The sequence below is a fragment of the Lactuca serriola genome, chromosome 7, assembly GCF_051521515.1.
Source record: "Lactuca serriola cultivar US96UC23 chromosome 7, Lser_US96UC23_V15, whole genome shotgun sequence".
Taxonomy (NCBI): domain Eukaryota; kingdom Viridiplantae; phylum Streptophyta; class Magnoliopsida; order Asterales; family Asteraceae; genus Lactuca; species Lactuca serriola.
In genome coordinates this window covers 6,377,432-6,400,725 of record NC_136414.1, presented here as the reverse complement: position 1 = coordinate 6,400,725, position 23,294 = coordinate 6,377,432, and the positions used below count along the sequence as shown (strand labels likewise).

At 33.2% G+C, this 23,294-nt stretch overlaps 3 protein-coding genes across 3 annotated transcripts; all 3 read left to right on the top strand.

Annotated features, from left to right (window-relative positions):
* The first annotated feature begins 2,648 nt into the window (after positions 1–2,648).
* LOC145062508 (propionyl-CoA carboxylase) lies at positions 2,649–7,737 on the top strand. The gene is made up of 14 exons (XM_079010105.1): positions 2,649–2,807; positions 3,375–3,434; positions 3,577–3,778; positions 4,016–4,090; positions 4,171–4,272; positions 4,374–4,405; positions 4,506–4,619; positions 4,728–4,842; positions 4,930–5,120; positions 5,518–5,634; positions 5,844–5,924; positions 6,234–6,475; positions 6,632–6,671; positions 7,091–7,737. Exons 1-14 carry the CDS (start codon positions 2,787–2,789, stop codon positions 7,643–7,645), a joined length of 1,947 nt encoding a protein of 648 aa, XP_078866231.1. The 5' UTR covers positions 2,649–2,786; the 3' UTR covers positions 7,646–7,737.
* A 663-nt stretch (positions 7,738–8,400) lies between these two features.
* On the top strand, positions 8,401–11,072 carry LOC145061879 (LIM domain-containing protein PLIM2b-like). The gene is made up of 5 exons (XM_079009460.1): positions 8,401–8,684; positions 9,382–9,481; positions 9,690–9,712; positions 9,801–9,893; positions 10,530–11,072. Exons 1-5 carry the CDS (start codon positions 8,550–8,552, stop codon positions 10,854–10,856), a joined length of 678 nt encoding a protein of 225 aa, XP_078865586.1. The 5' UTR covers positions 8,401–8,549; the 3' UTR covers positions 10,857–11,072.
* Positions 11,073–13,759: 2,687 nt separating this feature from the next.
* Positions 13,760–23,065, top strand: LOC145063488 (K(+) efflux antiporter 2, chloroplastic-like). Its single transcript, XM_079011080.1, has 21 exons — positions 13,760–14,007; positions 15,393–16,925; positions 17,087–17,291; positions 17,367–17,457; positions 17,789–17,925; positions 18,024–18,083; positions 18,218–18,337; positions 18,431–18,499; positions 18,804–18,869; positions 18,963–19,052; positions 19,118–19,222; positions 20,248–20,376; positions 20,475–20,684; positions 21,015–21,164; positions 21,262–21,315; positions 21,395–21,453; positions 21,991–22,057; positions 22,146–22,322; positions 22,427–22,483; positions 22,568–22,642; positions 22,727–23,065. The coding sequence occupies exons 2-21, from the start codon at positions 15,463–15,465 to the stop codon at positions 22,856–22,858; spliced, it is 3,516 nt and encodes a 1,171-aa protein (XP_078867206.1). The 5' UTR covers positions 13,760–14,007; positions 15,393–15,462; the 3' UTR covers positions 22,859–23,065.
* Positions 23,066–23,294: the final 229 nt, after the last annotated feature.

The following is a 23,294-nucleotide window of genomic DNA, read 5'->3' as shown; positions in this document are numbered from 1 at the left end:
CTGAGTTCAGAATCACCACCTAATCAGGTGAGTGCATAGTTACTTTCATCTTACACATAGATATGAAGTATTTTATTATAAATTTACGTGCTATGTGAGCATATTGTCTAAATACTTGCTGTCTATGCTGGTGAAAGATTTTTATACATGTTTTAAATGATGTAAACTGTATAAAGTATTTTATATCTACAAAATATGTTGGGTAAAACATGGGTAGATGAATGATGATGGATAAAAGCTGAAATAGAGGAACATTAGTAGTACGGACCTAGTGCCCTATAGGTATACATTGGCAGCAGTGGACCTAGTACCCTATAGATGAGCACTGGCAGCTGCGCCACAACCCGTAGATGATTTAGATCTACGGTAAACGTCCTAGCAGCTGCGCTCTAAGGATAGTATCGGCAGCTGCGCCTAATAGGGAGCCTTATGACCATGAAAGTAGTGTTTAAAGGTCAATACCGGCAGAAGCGCCTCATAGAAAATGTCCTAATTCTGGCAGCTGAGCCTAAGTGACAATATTAGCAGCTGCGCTTGACCAATGTGTCATTGGCAACAATGGACTTCATTTTGTTTCCTTAGGATGATCCTTAGGAATGAATGAATGAGAAATAGCTGATTCTTAGGGTAGATCCTTAAGAATAAAGAAGATAATGGGGATGGGTAATTGGGTTGATTGTTTGATTGTTTAAACATAATAATTATATTATTGTGGGTTGAAAACCCTATGTACTCACCAGGTTTCCCAACCTGACCCACTCAGTTTATTTATATCACAGGTGTTGATATGAAGTGACATTACACTGAGAGATTTAAAGAGATGTAGATCACTAGTGTAAATAATTGTAAGTTCTGTTTATGCTTATGTTTCTGTATTAACGATGACATCCAAACGTTTTAAAATGAAATAAATACGTTTCTTCGAAAATGTTTTAATAACGTATTTACCATGTTTTTCTGGGAACAAATTCCGCAACATTTTTATAAAATGAAGTACTCTGATTTTTATAAAGCATAAACAACATCGGTCTTTTCTGGCCGTGAAAATGGGGATGTCACAGTGGATGATGGACGATAGTGGTGGTGGTTTGTGTGTGGCTGATGGTGGTGTTGGTAGCAAAGGGCGGTGGTGGTGGAAAAGTGTGGTGCTGGAGGTGATAAGTAAATATAAGGGCTTTTATGATAAATATGACTGGCCCCAGAATGTAAAATCAAGGTAAATGACAAAATCGAACCAATTATCCGGTATTTGAGGCATCTGTGGTAGGGGTGAGCAAAAACCGAACCGACTAAAAAAAACCGATGAAACCGCAATAAACCGCAACCGAAAAACCGAAACCGATGCAAAAACCAATGGTGCGGATTTCGATTTTACAAAAACCGAAGGTCAACGGTGCGGTGCGGTTTTTATCCAAAAACCGGTCCACAAAAACCGAACCGAACCGTTGATATATATATATATATATATATATATATATATATATATATATATATATATATATATATATATATATATATATATATATATTGACTTTGGGTCTTTGATTTTGACGTTACTTTGATACTTTCTTTAAACCCAAAATTTAATCCATAGGCAATTAGGCATATTATTCCACATATTGAAAAAGGAAGACTCAAAAAGAAAATCATTTATTTCCAGGTTATATATACATGATAATTAAATAATATAAATTAACAACTAAAATCCATACCTCTAGCTTTGAAATGCAAAATTATGTATTCTTAATATTACTATACATTAACTTGCTTCACTTGATTTATATTCTTAATAAATTGTATTTTATAATCACCTTAAACACATAGGAACGCATGTTTCTTTGGCTTTGAGCATTTCTTTTTCATTTAAAAGAACGTATCGTGAGGTTATGTATGTTTGTATGTACTTTTGTTTTGGGCTAAAATGAACGGTTTCAAAAATGAAAAAAAAATACACCATACAAGCTTAAATGCACATGGTTTTTAGTTTTTAAGGTTTCAAAAATACTACACCATTAAACATAAAAAAACTGCACTAAAGGCTAGACACGGTTTAAAACCGAAACCGTACCGATACAAACCGAAACCGCATTTAAAAACCGCAAAACCGAACCATTGAAAAACCGCACCCAACGGTTTTAAGAATACAAAAACCGCACCATGTGGTTTGCGGTTCGGTTTTCCCCTAAAACCGCACCAAACCGCACCATGCTCATCCCTAATCTGTGGCAAAAAAAAAAACGACTTTGGTCATAACCGGTTTTTTTGTGTAAAATTGGGGGCTTTTATAACAAAAACCATTGAACTATTAGCTTATTTTAAATTTTTCATTAAAATATTTATAACTAATTTTTATATTATAAAATGAAATAAAACAAGTTAATGACATAGATGTGACGTATTAAAATGTATACAAAATATTTCATAATAAATTGACATTATTTGTTTGTGAAATAACACATTAATTTTTTTCTTTCTAAATTAATATATTTACAATATTTTGTTGAATATATATTCATTATAATTATATATTATATATAATTAATATATTGTTAAAATGTTAATATTTAAGATGTACGTAGAACGGGTTATTGGAATTTGGCCTAAAAATCGTTTTTTAGCAATAAATTCAGGGGGTGAAAATTTTCATGTAATTTTTGTTCATTTTCATTAAGAGACTATAAATAGTGTTCTTGTTAGAGTGTTGATGATAGTCTTGATTCTGCTTGATCATCGGTCGGAGACTGTGAAGTAGAAAGCAGAATCTCACTGCATACCAACCGAAATCTATGGGCGACGATTATAAACCAGTAACTATTCTCCTTGATTTTATTTTAATCAGCCTCCTTCTTCTCGAATCCCTCGGTTTTTCCATTTGTTCCACTTTTATCATGATTTATGCATTAATCAGTGATTACAGTTTCCAGAATGGATTCCAGTTCTTTATGTTTAGTACTATGTAGATTTCGGAAAATTTAGATGAATCCATGTATGTGTGTAGTTATCTATATATGTTTTGATTGTACAATCCTATATGCACGTCTCGGTTTAGATTGTAATTAACGAATGGAAGCTAGTTAGGGTTTGTGATTCTCTGTGGAAGCGTTTGTATGTATGTCATCTGAATTTTTGCAGAACTGAACAAAATCCGATCAACTAAGAGCAATTTTGTTTGTAAACAGTTGCTATAGATTCCATGACTTGCAATCTATGTAAATTTAGATATCATTACCTATAATACTCAATTGATTACTTCTTTAAATAATCAGTACCTCGTATACCATGATCTAATACAGCTGAAATATCTATAATCACTTTCAAAACGAATTTACCTCCTTTTAAGTAATACAAGTGACAAGTCCACTTGGATATTGCAGTTGTCTGAGGAATACATCAATATTGGTGAGCCAGAGACTCATAACTGTGTGATCAAGCTGGTTAGTAGACTTCATAAACCCTTTCCTTGTTCTTGTATTTATTTTTGTTGGTGATTTAGGTAAAATGTCATCTTAATTATAATTTGTTTGAATAAGCTCATATGAACCAGTGGATAAACTCTATGATATTATTGTACTGCAGAGAGTAAGCCCTAAGAAGCATAGGGACAAAGTTTTTGTTGGGTGTGGTGCTGGTTTTGGTGGTGATAGACCATTGGCAGCTCTTAAATTACTTCAAAAAGTTAAACATCTCAACTATCTTGTCCTTGAATGTTTAGCAGAACGCACCCTCGCTGACCGCTACCAAGCGGTGAAGTCAGGCGGTGATGGTTATGACCCTCACAGTAAGTTTTCACATAGAGGGGGGCATTTACGTCTTTTTCATAGAAGAAAGGTCAAGAGTGAGTCTGTGTCCCACCTTTTCGGGTGGGACAAAAGTCAAAAAGTTGAACTTGTGTCAGCTGACATCGGTCTGAGTCCCAGTCCAATGCATGTCAAACACAGTACAACCTGTTATGTTCTGTTTTGTTCTGTCTTGTATTGCATAACAAATGGGGACTTATTGATCTGTGTATATGCAGTTTCAGAGTGGATGGAGTTGCTTCTTCCATTGGCTGTTGAGAGAGGAGTCTGCATTATTACCAACATGGGTGCAAGTAAGCAACATATTCTTAACATCTTTTTATGCAGGGTCCTCACATTTTCGCTTGTTTAAATGTATTATTTTTTTTGGAAGCAAATGCATTGGGTGCTCAGGAAAAGGTTTTGGAAATTGCAAGCAGAATGGGAATCAGGGTTACTGTGGGTGTAGCTCACCAATTTGATGTTGCCAAAGCAGGTATCAATCATGTTATTCTGATAACTAAATTTGTGAAGTCGACCTCATTTTTAGCTGTGTCAAACTTTGACCTTGTGTTTTGGTTTTCCATACATATCCAGGTCTTGGTGCTAATCTGAGAAATTTGAATGATGTAAGCATGTGCTTTTCTGTATTTCCATAACTGTTTAGTAGCTAAATTGATAAAATGGTATCAGCATATTAAATTTTAGCAATGATTTCCTCATTTTTAGGGTGTAAGCATATATCTAGGAGCAGCTCCAATTGTGGAGTGTCTTGAGAAGTACAATCCCAATGTTGTCATCACTTCCCGTGTTGCTGATGCTGCCTTATTTCTAGCTCCAATGGTATAAAATCATCTTTTCTTCCATTTCTATATATAAAAATAAAATCCCTATCTAGAAACTTCCAACAAAGTGTAAAATCATTGATCTTTAATCTTTATTGGTTACAAGGTTTATGAACTAGGTTGGAACTGGGATGAATACATGTTATTAGCCCAGGGCTCTTTAGCTGGACACCTTCTAGAATGTGGGTGTCAACTCACTGGAGGATACTTTATGCACCCAGGTGATATAATTATTATAGTAATAAATACAAGTTTGACTTTTTTGGTCATGGTCAAACCTATTATATAATATTCCGATCCGAATGCAGGAGACAAATATAGAGACATGCCTCTTGAGAAGCTTCTAGATTTGTCCCTTCCTTTTGCTGAAATTAGTTATGAAGGTAAAGTGTGTGTAGCAAAGGCAGAAGGGAGTGGTGGGGTGTTAAATTTCAGTACTTGTGCTCAACAGCTTCTTTATGAGATTGGGGATCCAAGTGCTTATATTACCCCGGATGTGGTGAGTCACTCAGTGCTTAAAATTCATAATTACAATTTTGGTCCCTCAGTAGAGCAGTTGATTTTTGCAATTTTTGTCCCAAAAACTTATCTCTTGCAGCTTCGGTTTTTGTTCCTGTTCCAAGAAAATGACTGTATATTTCATATTTAGGACCAAATTTGTAAAAATCGGCTATACTCAGGGACCAGAAATAGTCATTTTACTCGGATCAATGATAAAAAAAAAAACGTTACAAGAGCTTCAAATAAGGAAAAAAGTTGCAAGTGAACTTTTTAGGATCAGAATTTCAAAAATAAAAAAACTATACTCAAGAGACCAAAAATGTGAATTAATCTATATTCAAAGATATTAAAATTGGTTTTACACTATTTTAAAGTATGATTTTTTTTTTAATCAGGTGATAGATTTTCGAGACGTTTCATTCCAGCCATTGTCAACCAATAAAATTGGTTGTGATGGAGCAAAACCTGGTGCAATATCTGCACCTGATAATCTTTTAGCATTAGGTTCAAAGGTATTACTATTTATTTCACGATGTAAATTTAGTTTCATGTTGAAAATTTAGGTGCTGTTTGTTTTGGAAGTGGTTAAATGTCTTTTTCCAAGTTTGCGGAAGAAGACGTGCACTTGCAAAATGTCTACCCGCCAGAAGGGAAAAGTGCTCAAAAAGTACTTTTATAGAAAAACAAACGAGGCCTTAATCTTTTATTTGTTCTAATGAAGGACTGTGGATGGAAAGGCTGGGGAGAGATATCGTATGGTGGATATAAATGTATTGAACGAGCTAAGGCTGCTGAATTTTTGGTAACAATCCTGTATTTATTATTAGAGTAAATTACACTTTTGATCCTTGAGTATAGCTGCTCTTTGCAATTTTCGTCCCAACAAGTTTTCTCTTGCAAATTTGGTCCTCATTTGAGGTCTTGTAATGCATTTGGTCCCTCTTCCAAGTTAAATGACTATTTTTGGTCCTTGAGTATAGCTTATTTTTGTAATTTTGATCAACATAGCAAGAGAAAAAAAAATTGAGACCAAAATTGCAAAAATTCAGATATACTCAGGGACCAGAAATGTAATTTAATCTAAGCATGTGTTATCATTTTGATTTGATAGGTAAGATCATGGATGGAAGAAGTACATCCTGGTAGCAGTAAGTGTATAATGTCTTATATAATCGGAGTTGACAGCCTAAAGGCAAAGGCAATTAGGCTTGAAAATATTCCAAGGGCTTTTGATTGTGAAGACATACGATTGAGAATGGATGGGTTATTTGATGAAGAGAAACATGCCATTCAATTCACCAAAGACTTCATAGCTTTGTACACAAATGGGCCCGCAGGTGGCGGTGGAATTAGGTCTGTCTGGATAAAATAAATGATTTTTATATAAAAATAAAATATACACACTTGGGGAAATAAAAGGAAAGAAATAAACGAGGTCAAATTTATAAGAAGTTAGGACTTATTAATACCCTCTTTGCTTAGCTTACAATCTTGTATTTTGAAATGCAGCACCGGACACAAGAAAGAGATCATTCTTGAGAAAGGATTGGTATGTAACAGCTTGTTCATATCTAACAACAAGTTGTCACAATATTTTATTTTAAGTGATCTAAATTTTGGTTCCTGAGTATAGCTGATTTTTGCAAATTTTGGTCCTTGTTACAAGTAAAATGACTACATATTTGGGACAAAATTTGCAAAAATCAGTTAAACTCAGGTTCTACTTGGAATAGGGACTAAAAACGTAAAAGGAAACTCAAATGAGGACCAAAATCACAAAAAAAGGTTATACTTAGGGACCTAAAATGTAATTTTCTATTTATTCCAGAGTAAGTTATATTTTTGGTCCCGTTTTTTCATTTTTGATCCCCAAATTTTTTTTTCTTCCAATTTTGGTCTTTATTTGAGATATTTTTCATTTTTGTACTCATGGACCAAAAATGTAATTTACCCTTTATTTATTTTCAGGTTGGGCGAGAACATATCTATTGGAAAATCTCCGCAAAGCAAAACCAACCCACAAACTCAAAGAAACGAATCGCCATAATCTCTGAAGAAACGCCTTCGAATAATCTAAACAAGTTGGTATCAATATCATCTCCTTGGACCGGGACCCACCTCTCCCCGGCCCCGTCAAACCAAAAGGTCCGTTTGTATGACGTGGCACATAGTAGAGCCGGAGACAAAGGTAACGATATAAACTTTTCCATCATCCCACATTTCGCAGCGGATATTGAGCGTCTGAAAAACATCATAACGCCAGACTGGGTCAAAACAGTCATCTCACCTCTTACAAAGCAGACCACTGATTTGACCCGGTCAGATGATGACATGGAACTGAGAGACAAATGGGTGGATGAAAATGTTAAGGTGGAGGTCTATGAAGTACGAGGTGTACATTCGTTGAATGTTGTTGTGAGGAATATTCTAGATGGTGGTGTTAATTGTTCAAGGAGAATTGATAGGCATGGTAAAACTATATCGGATCTTATATTGTGTCAAGAAGTTGTTGTGCCACCTTGATTCGACAATGATGTATGCATGTAACTGTAAAATTATCAACATTTATTTTTCATGAGTTTGAGAATATGTATGGAAGTACATTATTTTATATATATCTAAATATTTTATAAAACTCATCTTATATTAATCAAAATCAAAATCATGATACCCAAAACATAATACCAAAAATATAATTTATTTTGTGGCTTAGTTAAATAAAAAAATTGATATACAATAATACAAAACAAATATATACAATTTTAAATAATATTTAAATAAGAATGACATACTCAATTTGATTTAACAGCTGAGTGATCATTAAAAAACATCTTTTATTCAGCCTCAATGTGACGATGACTTTAAGTGGGAGGGGTAGGGATGTTAATTAGACGATTAGAACGAAGGGATTTGGTGGACAATCACTTTAACAAAATATAATTATGTTCAAGAATACAATTTTGTGATCATTTTGGTTTAATACGATAGATATTAGAAGGAAAAAAAAACTCAAATTGTTAATTAGCATAAAGATATATCGCATATACCTTTTACTAATAATATTATTTAAAAACAATAAAAGCTAGCCATCCTTTTTTATTGCATCAAAATGGAATATTATCCGTGTTTTTCTCAAAATTATGAAAACGTCCAATCACGTGTTAGTGTTTTATGAATTCGATTAGAGTTTAACCCTTGTACCGTTGTAAAAAAATAAAAACAAAACGAATTTTGTGTGATTTATATTAGTTTTTTGTCTATTCAAAAGGAAAAGAGTATTCAATTATTTGACATGGATATTTAAGTGTTTGGTAACCCATTTTTGTTGGGTTGCTTTCTTCTTAATTGTTAAGGTTTTTGATCATTCATTTCGAAAGCAAACCGAAGAAGAAAACACAGAAAAGAGAGAGAGAGAGAAGAATCAAAAATGTCGTTCACAGGAACTTTAGACAAATGCAAAGCTTGTGACAAGACTGTCTATTTTGTTGATTTATTGAATGTAGATGGAATGACATATCATAAATCATGTTTCAAATGTACCCATTGCAAAGGAACGCTTGTGGTTTGTGTCTTCCATCCTTTAATTTCTTCTTAATTTTGTTGTCGAATATTCGGATGACTAGTTTTATAATGATTTACAATGCATATGGCCCGTTTTAACCTTCATGGAGAATCAATGATTATATATCTCATTATGCTGACACGAGATTGATATAGCTCGTATATATTCATTGTCATTGAGTAACACGTTTTTATATTGATTTCACATGCGCAATTCATTTCCACTATCCCTTTAGGAATAACATTTTGTAATGTTAATACGTAATGCGGGTGTTCATATTTTATTAGTATCTAGCTAGTCTTTATGATGAAATTTATTGTCTTTCAAAAAATACAGATTGTGGATGCTTGTTTTTATCACTTTTTACCGTTATCATCGAAGAGTTATTATTAGTGCGCTTGTCTTGAAATCAGTAGAGTTTGAAATCTATGAAAAGACCAAGTTTATAAATTATTATAACTTATTGGAAGGATGAAGACTGTTTTTCATAAAAAAAGAAAAAAAAAAACATATCTTTGGTAGAGAGTTATTAGCTCGTTTATTTTCATTATTTGATTTGTGTACCCTATGTTGTATGCTTGCATGAAATGTGTTTTCATGCAAAAAAGGTCATGTATAGTAGAAAGTTATTATGAAATTATAATAAAAAACATTAATTTTGTATTAATTAATGAATTAATATAACTTGTTTTGGCAGATGAGCAACTACTCCTCCATGGACGGAGTCCTCTATTGCAGGACTCATTTTGAACAACTTTTCAAGGAATCGGGAAATTTTAGCAAGAATTTTCAAACGTGTAAGGTTTTTTCAATATATCTATTTACAAGAATTTTCAACGATCTAAGAAAATAGCATGATAAAACCATAAGACCGAACATCTCATAATATAAAATCCATAAAAGAGATTGTTTGTTCTATATTGTTATTAATTAGCGACACAAAAACATTTTAAAAAGTCACATTTAATTTAGTTTGAGTTTCTGATGTTGCTTCAATTTTTGCAGCAAAAGCGGAAAAAGATTCACAGGTATATATGTTTAAATATTTTATGGGTACATGAGTTTCTTGTCCTTTTATATATTGTTTTTCAAATAACATTTACTGTTGTGATGCAGCCAAAGGCACCACCAAGTAAAGTTTCATCTATGTTCTCTGGAACTATAGACAAATGTAGAGCTTGTAACAAAACCGTTTATCCTCTGGAAAAGGTTTGGACATTATTAGTTGTTACTATTAGTTATGAATTTAACATAAGGAATATATATAGTTACTTTTATTTATGCATTAAAAGTTGCATCAGAGATCAATATTGCTTTACATCATAGGAAAAAACAACCACTATATAACTTGAAAGCTGTATACAACTTTTATTTGCTAGGGATGATCGAACAATACCATCATATATACTATATTGATTTGTATCTTATGCATTAAAAGTTGTACATCCGACGACTTTTGTGTAAAGAATATTTACGTCGCATTGGATTTAACTATATTTTAATGTTGGATAAACTACGTACACAACATAGGCCATTTGTAAGAAAACATATACCTGTATATATATGTACGTATATAACATTGGAGTTTTAGAATTGAAGCATAGGAGAAGTACATATATATATATATATATATATATATATATATATATATATATATATATATATATATATATATATATATATATATATATATATATATATATATATATATATATATATATATATCCAAGTTAAACATAATCATGTTATAATGACATGTATTTTAAGCATGAAAAATTTGTGCCTTATTCATCACAAACATTTTAGTATATAATAACTTGTACATGTACTTCATGCATGCAAAAGGTGACCATGGAAGGAGAACCATACCACAAGTTATGCTTCAAATGTGCTCATGGAGGTTGTCCTCTTACACATGCATCATATGCTGCCCTTGATGGTGTCTTATATTGTAAGCACCATTTTGCTCAACTTTTCATGGAAAAGGGAAACTACTCTCATGTCCTTCAAGCCGCAAACCAAAAACATACTGCTTCCTCATCCGAAGAGCAACCACCAGTAGAAGAAGGTGAACACACCGATGATACCCAATCTGAACCACCACCGGAGGCTGAAGAAGAAAAAGAAGAAGAAAAAGAAAAAGAAAAAGAAAAGGAAGAAGAAGAATCCTAAACAATACATCAATCATACAACCATACACAACCACGTTTTTGGCTAATTTTTGTCATATTGATTGTATATTTAAGAAAAATGTTTCACATTAATTCCTATAGAGGAAATACCAAAAACCCAGAAATTATTTCTTATTTTGTGATTTATTTGATTGTCAAATCTATCATGAGTGTCAATGTATGTATGTTTATACTTTATACAAACGAATGTGTAAATGTTTTGAAGTTCATGAATTTATGACTTATTTTTAAGAATTCACGTGAATTGGAGCAAAATGTGTAAATGTTTTTACAGTTCTTGATCTTACACATGCATATGAACGTTCTTAAGTGCCTTTAAACATTCAAATAAGTCCCTTTAATTTTTTCATACGAATTCTTTTAAATATGCAAACAAATTTCTCCAAACCTCTAGCTAATTGTTTTCAAACTTTGAAATGCATGTGAACTTATATGTCCATCTCTCCCTTTTTTTTTCGTACATGTTGGACAACCAACTGTAATTGTTGCCAAAACTTACTTCAAAATAATAAAAATGGGTATAATGGATTAATGGGCTAATTCGAAGCATACCCAAAATGGTATAACTATACATTAACACAAACCCCATATTTTTATGGAAAGGAATGGTTCGAACATTTAATCTGGACTTATACTCATGAAAACCCCCAATTTTTATCGGAAGGAATGATCTAACATTTAAAATTGACTTAAACTCATGAAACAGAGACGATGGGATCTATATGGTGATGATAATGATATACTGAGATCCATTATGTACATGAAGAACTAGAACCCTTCCCAAGGCATCATGATCACGAACAAGATGGATATCCATTTCTTTGCTACTTGTGAACTATCCAAGCTCAGATCGTTAAAAGATCGAAACGAGCCAAGCCCTCGAGCCTAGAATAAGTCCCATTTAATAAACAAGTCTGATATCGAGCCTACAGGTAAGGGCTCATTTAAGCTTGCAAGCTTAAACGAGCTTTCATTTAATATAATTTTATTTTATATATTATTATTTATAAATAAAATATAAAAAAATAATGAGTTGATCAGGATCTTTAACTAGATTAACGGATAAACTAGTCTTAACGAGCTTCTATAACTTTAAACAGATTTGCTCAATTAGTTTAAAGCTCAGCTCGGCTCATTTTCATTTCTAGTTGCAATCATGAATTGAATGATAGTTTTGTCAGTTTCACTTTTTTGAATCGCACAAAAAAAAAAAAAAAAATCAAAAGTAAATCGTTTTGATTCCTTTCATGGTTTTATTTGTTTTCTGAATAATGATAAATTAACTAAATTAGCAAGCGATATAATACTAGTATAAATCAATGAAAAAACATCACAAATCACATGATATGGAGATATGCCTTTTGGGGCTACTTACATACGTGAATGGTGAGACGAAGGGACGTTTGGAGCGCTTGAAGGGTTGGGGCTATTTGCATAAGCGAATGGGGAGACTTACGTCAGTTTATCATTGTTTGTTTCATTATTTTGTCAAAGATAAACATATGACATTTATCAAGGGACTTTTTTTTTGTTAAATTTTATAAACAAATATTGGACTGGACAAGCAATTTTATATGACTATCCATTAAATTCATTAAGTCACAAACAAACACCACTTAAATATATCAATAAAATTATCACACATTAAAAACTAAATTAGTCGAAAGTAATATAAAACACAAAATCACGTCATATTACCAAACAACGAATCCGAATGTTTATACATTTTATGATACCTTTGATACATGTCGACTAAGTGAACTTTAGATATCTAAAAGCTAAACACTTACAGAATTTACCAAGTGTTTCTAAAATCATAGCATGATAGCATATGATGATTAACAGAACAATAAAACATAATTATAATATACTATATTATATTTGTCATAATAATAATAATAATAATAATAATAGTAATCCAATACTTAAATTTGCATATATTTTGGATATACCTGCATACTAGAAATTTGTATCAACTTCAGTAGTATAGTCAGAATTTTGTTTTAGGATGAGCTAAATAATTTATAAAATATGAACGATAGTAAAATACTTTAAATGATTAACAAAATATAACAATATATGAAGCAAAAAATTTTCTTATAATTTGAAAATTTTAATATATATATATATATATATATATATATATATATATATATATATATATATATAAAACTCAAATTTATTTGGGTGGGCCAAGGCCGAGCCTTGTATTAATGTGGCTAATAAACTTATAAATTGATATATATTATTTTCTTTTGAGATAAATGACATTATCAATGTTTTAAAAACCGATTAAGACCGGCTAGACCGGAAATAGATCGGATCAACTAGCAACGATGGTATATTTATTTCTAGACTTAAAACAATTTTTTTAGATTTGTTGGTTTTTCATATCTATTTAGATTTTTGGATACATCTTTTGTTTGTAACTTTATTATTTGCAATTCCAAAAAATGACTTTGAGAATCTTTTGAATATGAGTTAATCTTATAATATTTGAATTGATTTAAAATATCCATATTGGCCGACCTTGTAGAAATTTAAAATGACAAAGAACTCCTTGTATCGGATCTTTAATAAGCTTTTCTCTAGCTTAAGTGGTTAGATGTTATGAAACTTTTTGGTACAAAGTTATGTAAATTGTGTTTTTTGTTGAAATTATGTAAATTCTAAAAATAGGATTCATCACCGTTATTTAGACACCATTTTTAGAGTAGAAACTAATAATGAAACCGCTTCAACTAAAAACCCGATATTTAAAAGAGTGGTCTATTTTAGATTCGGGTTTTGATTCTATTTTGATTCTACCGTTATTTAGACTCCATTTCGTAGGGGCATTTTGGTACATACACTTCTCTTACTTCCTTCCCTACCACCCAAAGATTTTCCTTCCCATTTTCAACATCGTTTCATCAACCAATCAACGAAATTCGGTTTTCTATAAATATCAAAACAGTAGAAGAAGACGGGTTAAGATTTCTCTTTGTTGCAGACAAGCAACAAACTCCGCTAACTGACACTCTTTCGCTCTTACGTCATCAACCGCTCGTCTTTTTCCACTTCTAACCTAATTTCTCCTGGAATAATCCGCCATTGACTGTTCTTAAAGCTTCAGATTGTACTCCTCATCGGTAAGTTTCAATGTCCACCACTTCATCTGCACAAACTCCTAGACATGTAGTATCACATCGATGTGCATACAATTTACGATTGTATGTGGATACTGGATACGTGTGTATGTGTAGTTATTTGATGTTTCTGTTGAGGTATCATGTGTAATTTATGTTAAGTTCTGAGTAACTATTTGTTGTGATGCTTCAAGGGTACATAATGAAAGGTGCGTGATTAGGATTTGGATTTCACATAGTAGCTTGTATCAGGATATTTGCGGTAGATATAGAAATTGAGTTGTTAGAGTAAAATTGGGCTATGATTATGAGAGTGTTAGACTTTAGATGAGTCAAATGGTTCTATTTGACATGTATAGATATGATTAAGTTTGACTAATTGATTGTTGTAATGTTTTTTAGGGTACATTTTGACTAAAGACTAATCAGAAATAGGATTATCAGACTATTAAAGATTGATTGTACAATGTGTAGCTTTTTGAAATGGTGTGTGTCATTAATATTTGTTGTAGGTTTAGAGAATAATCTCTTATGTTATGGGAAACTTAATTGACTTTGATGGTACAATTAGTAAATCTTATGTCTAATCTCTAAGATGGTAGAACTCTTTTTGATAGGAAATGTATATATGTGGTTAAGTTTGAGTAATTGGATGTTATGTTTATAGGGCACATACTCACTAACATTAAAGTTCATTAATCAGAAAATTTGTTTCAAATGATTGAAGGTTGATTATAGAAACATTAATCAGAAAATTTGTTTCAAATGATTGAAGGTTGATTATAGAACATACGTGTATCGATACTTTTCATGAGTTTCTGTCTAATTTTAATTGGCATGTATGATGGAAACTCATGTAGGTTCTAAAAGTTGAGTTCTTATTCTAAACTTCATTGACATGATTAATTTCCAGACACCCTAGAAAGAAACATTTCAACAATCAAGTACTCAAACTCTGCTTTGACTGCTTGATTATTATAATGTTTCTAAGTTGCATTTTGGCGCACATTGACATCAACTGATTACAAATTGATCCCAGATTTGATTTAGAACAGCAGACACACTAATGCCTGCAGAATCATGTATGTAAGGCTAATTCGATGTGTATGTATGCTAGATGCTTATGTAGGTTTTAGAAACTGATATCTTCTTGTCAACTACATTCAGGATACATATAGCATATTTAAGTCTAATTTCAATAATTTGATATGAGAATATTGAAAATTTGTTTATAAGACATGTATACTTGTGTTTATGTTTGACATATCGATTGTTGTAATGTTTATAGAGTACAGTTTGGCATATATTGAACTCAAGCAATGAAAGTCATTGATTTTAAATCACACTTTGAAACCTAGTGATTTTCTGATTATATACTTATATTGCAGGTGCTTGAGATTACAACCTAATGAGAGTTGCTTTTACTAGCACCTAGAAATCAAGTAAGCAAGGGAAGATATGAATATTTCATCCAGTTTCCAAATTCGTGGTTGTCAAGGTACCAGTCATGGAACATTAAAGCAAATGAACTTGCAATCAAGTTTTGGTTATAATTTTCTTGTCACATCAAGAGTTGTCTCCAAAAAGAAACTGATCACTTCCAGTAGTCATGGTTTTAGGCCAAACTATTCAATCAGTATACTTAAGTCATCAAGAGGAAATTTAAAAACCGGTTGCCAGGGGAACGATTCACTTGCTTTTGTAAATGGGAATGGAAGGGATGTGGAATTTATTGAAGAGAATTCAAAAGAAGAAACTAGTCACAGTCAAGAGAAAAAGAAGGATTCAAAGGATAAAGATAAGGGAGAATCAGCAGAAGGGGAAGCCCCTACTTTGGATGAATTAAAGGAGTTGTTACAGAAAGCACTTAAAGAATTGGAAATAGCCCAACTCAACAGTACAATGTTTGAAGATAAAGCTCAAAGGATATCAGAAGCAGCAATAGCACTAAAAGATGAAGCTTTAAACGCATGGGATAATGTCAACTCAGTGTTACTTTCTATCGAAGAGATTGTGAAAGAAGAGGACCCCACTAAAGAAGCCATCCAAAGAGCCAAAATGGCCCTTTCTTTAGCTGAGGCTAGACATCAGGTAGCTCTTGAATCATTAGAACTTGCAAAAGAGAAAATTGAAAGTGAAGATGAAAATAAGAGTTTAATGAGAGAGGAGGAAACTCTATTGGCTGCTCAGAAGGACATGAAGGAGTGTCGTGTGAATTTGGAAAACTGTGAGAAGGCATTGCTTCGGTTACAGAATCGAAAAGATGAGTTGCAAAAAGAAGTTGTTATGTTGAATGAACTTGCGGAAAAAGCACAAAATGATGCGTTGAAAGCTGATGAAGATGTGGCGAATATAATGATTTTAGCAGAGCAAGCTGTTGCTTTTGAACTCGAGGCTCTGAAACGTGTTAATGATGCTGAAATTGCATTACAAAAGGCTGAGAAAATTCTTTCTGTATCAATTGCAGACAGTAGTTCGGAAAGTACATTGCTCTTTTCGGACACAGAGACGGACGAAAAGGAAGGAACTTCGGTTGAGATAATTGGTGACATGGACGGTGATGTGGCGATTGAGGGTGCTTTGGGCGAGCAGATACAAGATAGTGTAGGTCAAATGTCTGAAGAGTCTAGATTTTCTGATGAGAGTGACCAAGAGACCACTGAAAGTGATGCAGAAAAGACAAAAACTGGGGTTCAAGCAAAAAAGCCGGAAACACAGAAGGATTTGACTAAGGATAGCACACCGTTGCCTTCTCCAAAAGCGTTGTTGAACAAATCATCTCGTTTCTTTTCTGCTTCCTTTTTCTCGTTTGCAGGAGATGGCACTGAGTTTACACCAGCTGCAGTTTTTCAGGGCCTTGGTGAATCCGCAAAAGAGCTGTTACCTAAACTGGTAGTTGGATCTTTGCTTCTTGGTGCAAGGTATAAATTTCTTTTAAGTCTAAACAAACAATTGAAGTTTCTTGGCTTATCTAAAGAAGATTCTGGTTGTAGAAAACTTTTCACGTGCTGACTTGTAGAATATTGATGGCAAACGTTTGTTCCCTCTAATCAATAATGCTCACACGTAACGTAAATGACAGTTTTGCCCTATATGCTAAACAAGAAAAGCGGATTGGTAAACTATTTCAACAGCCAGACATTATCACCACTACTATCGATCAGCAGCCAGACTTTATCACCAGCACTATTGATGATGTCTCATCAAAAGCTCAGCCCTTGGTCAGACAGATAAGAAAATTACCTGAAAAAGTTAAAAAGCTAATTGAGTTGCTTCCACACCAAGAGGTATGTTGTTCCTTGCTCACCTTGTATTTTATAATTTATATTTCTTCTCTTTCTAATCATATATTCATATTGCAGATTAATGAGGAAGAAGCTTCCCTTTTTGATGTATTGTGGTTGTTGCTTGGCAGTGTAATATTTGTGCCTATTTTTCAAAAGCTTCCTGGAGGTATTTACAATTTTAGATTATGATTATCCCACTAATACTGGCTACAGAACAATACCATATTCATCTCTTTTGCTAGTATAATTGGGGCAGTTTTGCTGTTTAACAACTAAAGTTATTATATTTTTCAATCAAACCATAAAAGTTCTAGTCATTGTTCCAATTTAACATTTTTGACCCGATATAATAGGTAAAATGGTTAATTTGGCAAAAAAATGTCTGAAACTTTTATGGTTTGATTGGAAAAAATAAAGTATCGATGGTTAAAGATATAATAGTTTTTCTGTAATATTCCCTATTAGTATTACTAATGTGCTCTCTTCCATTTGGTTAGGAAGTCCTGTTCTTGGGTATCTGACAGCTGGCATCTTGATTGGACCTTATGGTCTCTCGATTATACGTAACGTCCATGCAACAAAAGCAATAGCTGAATTTGGAGTTGTTTTCCTGCTTTTCAATATCGGTCTTGAGGTTTGAATGAATGAATCCAAAGTTAACAGTTTCTTTATGGGGAAATATGTATTACAATTCATATCAAATCTAAACTTGAAACTGTATATCATTTGCAGCTGTCTGTTGAAAGACTGAGTTCCATGAAGAAATATGTTTTCGGATTGGGTTCGGCTCAGGTAACAATCCAGCATAAGTAGTTAATTACATTTTTGGTCCCCAAGTATAGTCTGATTTTTGCAATTTTGGTCCCTAACCGTTTTCTCTTGCAATTTTGGTCCTTATTTGAACCCAACCTTTGTTGGTGATACAGGTGTTGGTGACAGCTGTCGTGATAGGTTTAATTACACATTTTGTCTGTGGACAACTAGGACCTGCTGCAATTGTGATTGGTAATGGTTTGGCTTTATCATCTACAGCAGTTGTCCTACAGGTATTCATCAATAGCAAAAATGAAACCACATTTACATTATTTCTTTATTTTTGATTTACAAAACATGTTTAAACAAATTTAATTATTGTGTAGGTGTTGCAAGAGCGTGGGGAAAGCACATCACGCCATGGACGAGCCACATTTTCTGTTTTACTTTTCCAGGTATTGTTGAGTTTATGATTTTGAAAGACTTACTTCTTTCATGGCTTTAATTTTGAAACCAAGTAAATTACAAAAATGGCTCTTGTGTTCTCTGCTTTTTACCGCGTTTAGTCCAAAATTTAAACATTTTTTGAATTTTGGTCTTTATTTTATGGTTTCATATCAATTATGGCCCTGGAGCCTTGAAGTAAAGACCAAAATCGATATGAAACCTTGAAATAATGCTTTAACTTTGGACTAAACATGTAGAAATCAGAAGACCATTTTTTTTCATAATGTGCTGCTGATTGTCTCTTTCTGACAGGATCTAGCCGTTGTTGTTTTGTTGATTCTCATACCTCTTATTTCACCAAACTCGTCCAAAGGAGGGGTAAGTCTGTAAATCAAAACATTTCTCTTCATCTGATGTTTTTAACTTGATCACAAAGTTGAAGCTGTCTTTTTTTTTTTACGTTATTTACAGATAGGTTTCTTTGCAATTGCTGAAGCTCTTGGATTGGCTGCTGTAAAGGCACTTGTTGCTATCAGTGCCATTATTGCTGGAGGACGTTTGGTAAGTTTTGTATATTCATAAAATTACTATTTTGAGCTTCCGACACTTTTTTTTTTATTTTGCAGCTGCTTCGCCCAATTTACAAGCAAATTGCAGAAATGCAAAATGCAGAAATATTTTCTGCAAATACTCTTCTGGTTATTCTGGGTACTAGTCTACTTACTGCTCGTGTAAGTCTTACTTTTTTTGTCATTACATTTGTGATCACTACTGGGCTAATAATCACAAGAGTAACCATAAATGGGAAGGTATTATCATAAAATGACCACTTTTTCAACTTTTATCACAAAATGATCACCTATTTCATGAAATAACTTTTTTTTTTTCGTGCAATTGTTTTATCAGTAGTCTCCACTAGAAATATTTTTAGAATAAATTTGTGAATATATTTTTTATTCACGGAAATGACATCATTGTCGTGAAAAAAATAAAAGAAATCGTGAAATAAATAGTGGGGACCACTGAAAAAGCTATTTCGTAAAATAACTGGTCATTTTGTGATATTACCTTCTGGCTTCCGGTTTGGTTATTTTTGGAGTACATTACACTCTTGGTCCAAGAGAAGAGCAGAATTGCAAAAAGTTTTCTCTTGAAATTTTGGTCCTTATCTAAGGTTTTTGTTCCAAGTAAAAAGACTATATGTTAGGACCAAAAATAGCCATTTACTAGGAATATGATAAGCTCTCAAACAAAATAAACGATAAGTAACAGAACAATCACGTAAAAGGAAGAAAACTTCAAATTTCAAAGGTAACTCTCCATTCTTTCGAGAGGAAATGGAACTCTCCAAATGAGTGATAAACACAAAATTCTTCTCTACCTCACACAAAGACTGGACACGCTTAAATACTCATAGGCATGGAATGGTCCCCAAAAAGCCTGGCTAGACAACGTTAGTGCTAACGCCACGACGACACTACGACTAATAACAGCAAAAACAATAAAAGAATATTCCTGCAGAAGAAGGCACAAAGACTAAACTGCCCCTGCCACTTATTTGGGCTAAGTGTTGGTAACACGGGCTGATCCAGTACTTGCCTTGTGCCTCCAGACCTTCAACTGCTTGGGCTCATCAGAATAGAGACCAAAAATGTTTGTTAGCAGAACCTAAATTAGGAGCAAGAATGTAATTTAGTGTTACTTTTGTGATTAAAGGTTAATTATATCCATTTAAATGATTAAATGGTGTTAACAGGCTGGGCTTTCAATGGCACTGGGAGCTTTTCTTGCTGGTTTGTTACTCGCAGAAACTGAATTCTCTTTGCAAGTTGAATCAGATATTGCTCCATATCGTGGCCTTCTGTTGGGTCTCTTTTTCATGACGGTAGGCCGCATAATCTTTGTTTCACAATTCAAGATAATATACCATAATTAACATCATTTTTAAGTAGTAATGATGAGATTTTTTTTATTGTTTTTCAGGTTGGAATGTCTATCGATCCAAAACTTCTTGTCTCAAACTTTCCTGTTATTATGGGGTCACTTGCACTTTTAATTGCTGGGAAAACCATTCTGGTGGCTGCAGTTGGTAAACTTTTTGGTGTCTCGTTAATATCTGCCATTAGAGTTGGTCTTTTACTCGCACCTGGTGGAGAATTTGCCTTTGTTGCGTTTGGTGAAGCCGTCAATCAGGTCACCAACTTCTTTTCTTATTTAATGTTACTTGGAAACATCTTTCTTTTATTTTTACTATCCAAGGGCCTGTTTCTTTTTTACTTAATGGGTCTGGACAACTATATATCAGTTCTTTCTTGTATAAACAATCATTTGTTATTTACCGTCGCTTCTATACACATCTACTCAGATTCAGACAGTTGTTCAGTCCAAAAAACAGTCTTTCCGTATACAACACTTTATCCAGACATATTATTAACCATTCAAAACCTAATGAGAAAAAAAAAGACCCAAGTGAAGTCACATTCAACAGCAAAATTTTGATATTTGTATCTTTTTTCATTTCAGGGTATAATGAGTCCTCAGCTATCATCTTTGTTGTTTCTTGTGGTGGGGATTTCAATGGCCCTGACACCATGGTTAGCTGCTGGAGGCCAATTAATAGCATCTCGTTTTGAGCAGCATGATGTCCGCAGTTTATTACCTGACGAGAGTGAGGTAAATTAAATCTGGATTTCTCCTTCTCATACTTAATAAGGCTAATTAATCTCATCCATCTCATATTCTCTTCAACTTCAACTTCAACTTCTTTCAGACAGATGACTTGCAGGATCATATCATTATATGTGGGTTCGGACGCGTGGGCCAGGTCAGCATTACACCAGTTTTCTTCTTTATTTTATTTGCTGCTTTTCTAACTCCTATTTCCAACCTTTTTCTTCTTTCAGATCATTGCCCAGCTTCTTTCTGAAAGGCTAATTCCATTTGTTGCCCTTGATGTGAGGAGGTATCAAGTTGAACATTTATAAGACTGAATTTTAATTTTGGTACCTCAGCCTCAGTTTATCATATGTTTTCCGCTTTGGTCCCAAAAGGAATCTGTGTGCAATTTTGGTCCTTATTATTATGATGTTTCAAATATACAGCTGTTAGTTTTTTTTTTTTTTTTTAATGGTCATTTTGCCATTGGACCAAACCTGGAAAAAAACAGTATACCACAGGAACCAAACAATTTTGTAATTTTTTTCTATATTTTATTATTAAACCTGGAAAATAATTTAATAATAAAATTAAGAGAACTTTAAATTTGGTCCTTGTGGTGTTTTTTTGTTTTTCAAGCTGGGTCCAAGGGGAAAATAGTAATTTCAAATAATTTAACAGCTGAGTAGTGTAGTTAGAAAATTGGTATGAAACATAAGGATCAAAATTGCAAACCAAGTCCTTTTGGGAGCAAAACTGAAAAAAAAAATATGGTGAAGTGAGGAAAATAGTGATTTATTGATTATTGATCTGAGGGTTGTGAATTTTGATGAATATGATGTAGTGACCGGGTAGCAGTGGGACGTGCACTTGACCTTCCTGTGTATTTTGGAGATGCGGGTAGTAGAGAGGTGAGTATTAGGAAAGTTAAATACATACTAGTATATACAATAACAATTACAAGCTTCCTAAACTACAAACTCATTTTTCCATAATCAGGTGTTGCATAAAATAGGGGCTGAAAGAGCATGTGCTGCAGCTATAACTTTAGACTCACCTGGTGCAAATTACAGAACCGTTTGGGCTCTCAGCAAGTATTTCCCCAATGTCAAGACTTTTGTACGCGCTCATGATGTTGACCATGGACTCAACTTGGAAAAGGCTGGGGCCACAGCCGTAATTTTACTATTTTCTCTCTTTCTCTCTCTTTTGTTTATTTATTTATCCTTTCCTTCACTTTCAGAGTGACTTAAACATATACTACATTGCTTTTGCTGCAGGTTGTCCCCGAGACCTTAGAACCAAGTTTACAGTTAGCATCTGCTGTTCTTGCACAGGTAAGTATAGTTTTTTTCACTTCATTTCTGTTTTACTCATTACTTGTTTATACTTTAAATGCTTGTGTTTTTATATTTTCTTAGGCTAAGTTGCCCATGTCAGAGATAGCAGCTACTATCAATGAGTTTAGATCGCGTCACTTATCAGAGCTTACTGAGGTAAACTAACTACCAAACCAATCATGCTCAAATAATATTGGAATTTTTCTTAATTTGAATTACATTGGCTTGGCTTGAGTACAGCTGTCAGAAACAAGTGGAAGTTCTCTTGGTTATGGGTTCTCAAGGATCATGTCAAAACCTTCTACTAAATCTTCTCCTTCCGATTCTTCCTCTTCTGACGATAACCTCAGTGAAGGAACACTCGCAATATAAATCAAGCAAAAAAAAAAAAAAGTACAAGAATGAATAAAATGGAATTTAAAGGGGAGTGGGAAGCAAATTTATTGCTCCTCCAGTACAGATTGTACATAAAGATAATAGCTGACAGTTCAATTCGTTCCATTTTTTTGGTTTCCACATACATATACATGCTCTTTTTGTATCATTTCAACATACTTAGTTTAGTTTCTACAACTGTCAGTTTTGGTGTTAAACCATAAAAATTCTTAAAAAGAGTGCACGACCATGTCACTCATTCACACAGATATAAGTGACTTGATGCTTTTCTAGACATGTAAACATCATCATCTCATATAAGCAAAATTCATAAAAACATGCTCAACATGAATTATATTAGGCAAACACGTTCTACTATGTGGCTAACACCCAAATCAACAAGTGACTCCAGTTCTGTGCATGAATTTCTATT

Excerpts from the sequence above, each read along its gene's own strand:
- LOC145062508 (XM_079010105.1), top strand. The coding sequence starts at position 2,787 with ATGGGCGACGATTATAAACCA. Across the intron at positions 3,779-4,015 it reads TGATGGTTATGACCCTCACA|TTTCAGAGTGGATGGAGTTG; the intron begins GTAAGTTTTCAC and ends GTGTATATGCAG. Across the intron at positions 4,273-4,373 it reads ATTTGATGTTGCCAAAGCAG|GTCTTGGTGCTAATCTGAGA; the intron begins GTATCAATCATG and ends ATACATATCCAG.
- LOC145061879 (XM_079009460.1), top strand. The coding sequence starts at position 8,550 with ATGTCGTTCACAGGAACTTTAGACAAATGCAAAGCTTGTGACAAGACT. Across the intron at positions 8,685-9,381 it reads ATTGCAAAGGAACGCTTGTG|ATGAGCAACTACTCCTCCAT; the intron begins GTTTGTGTCTTC and ends TTGTTTTGGCAG. Across the intron at positions 9,482-9,689 it reads TAGCAAGAATTTTCAAACGT|CAAAAGCGGAAAAAGATTCA; the intron begins GTAAGGTTTTTT and ends CAATTTTTGCAG.
- LOC145063488 (XM_079011080.1), top strand. The coding sequence starts at position 15,463 with ATGAATATTTCATCCAGTTTCCAAATTCGTGGTTGTCAAGGTACCAGT. Across the intron at positions 16,926-17,086 it reads TCTTTGCTTCTTGGTGCAAG|TTTTGCCCTATATGCTAAAC; the intron begins GTATAAATTTCT and ends CGTAAATGACAG. Across the intron at positions 22,484-22,567 it reads CATCTGCTGTTCTTGCACAG|GCTAAGTTGCCCATGTCAGA; the intron begins GTAAGTATAGTT and ends ATATTTTCTTAG.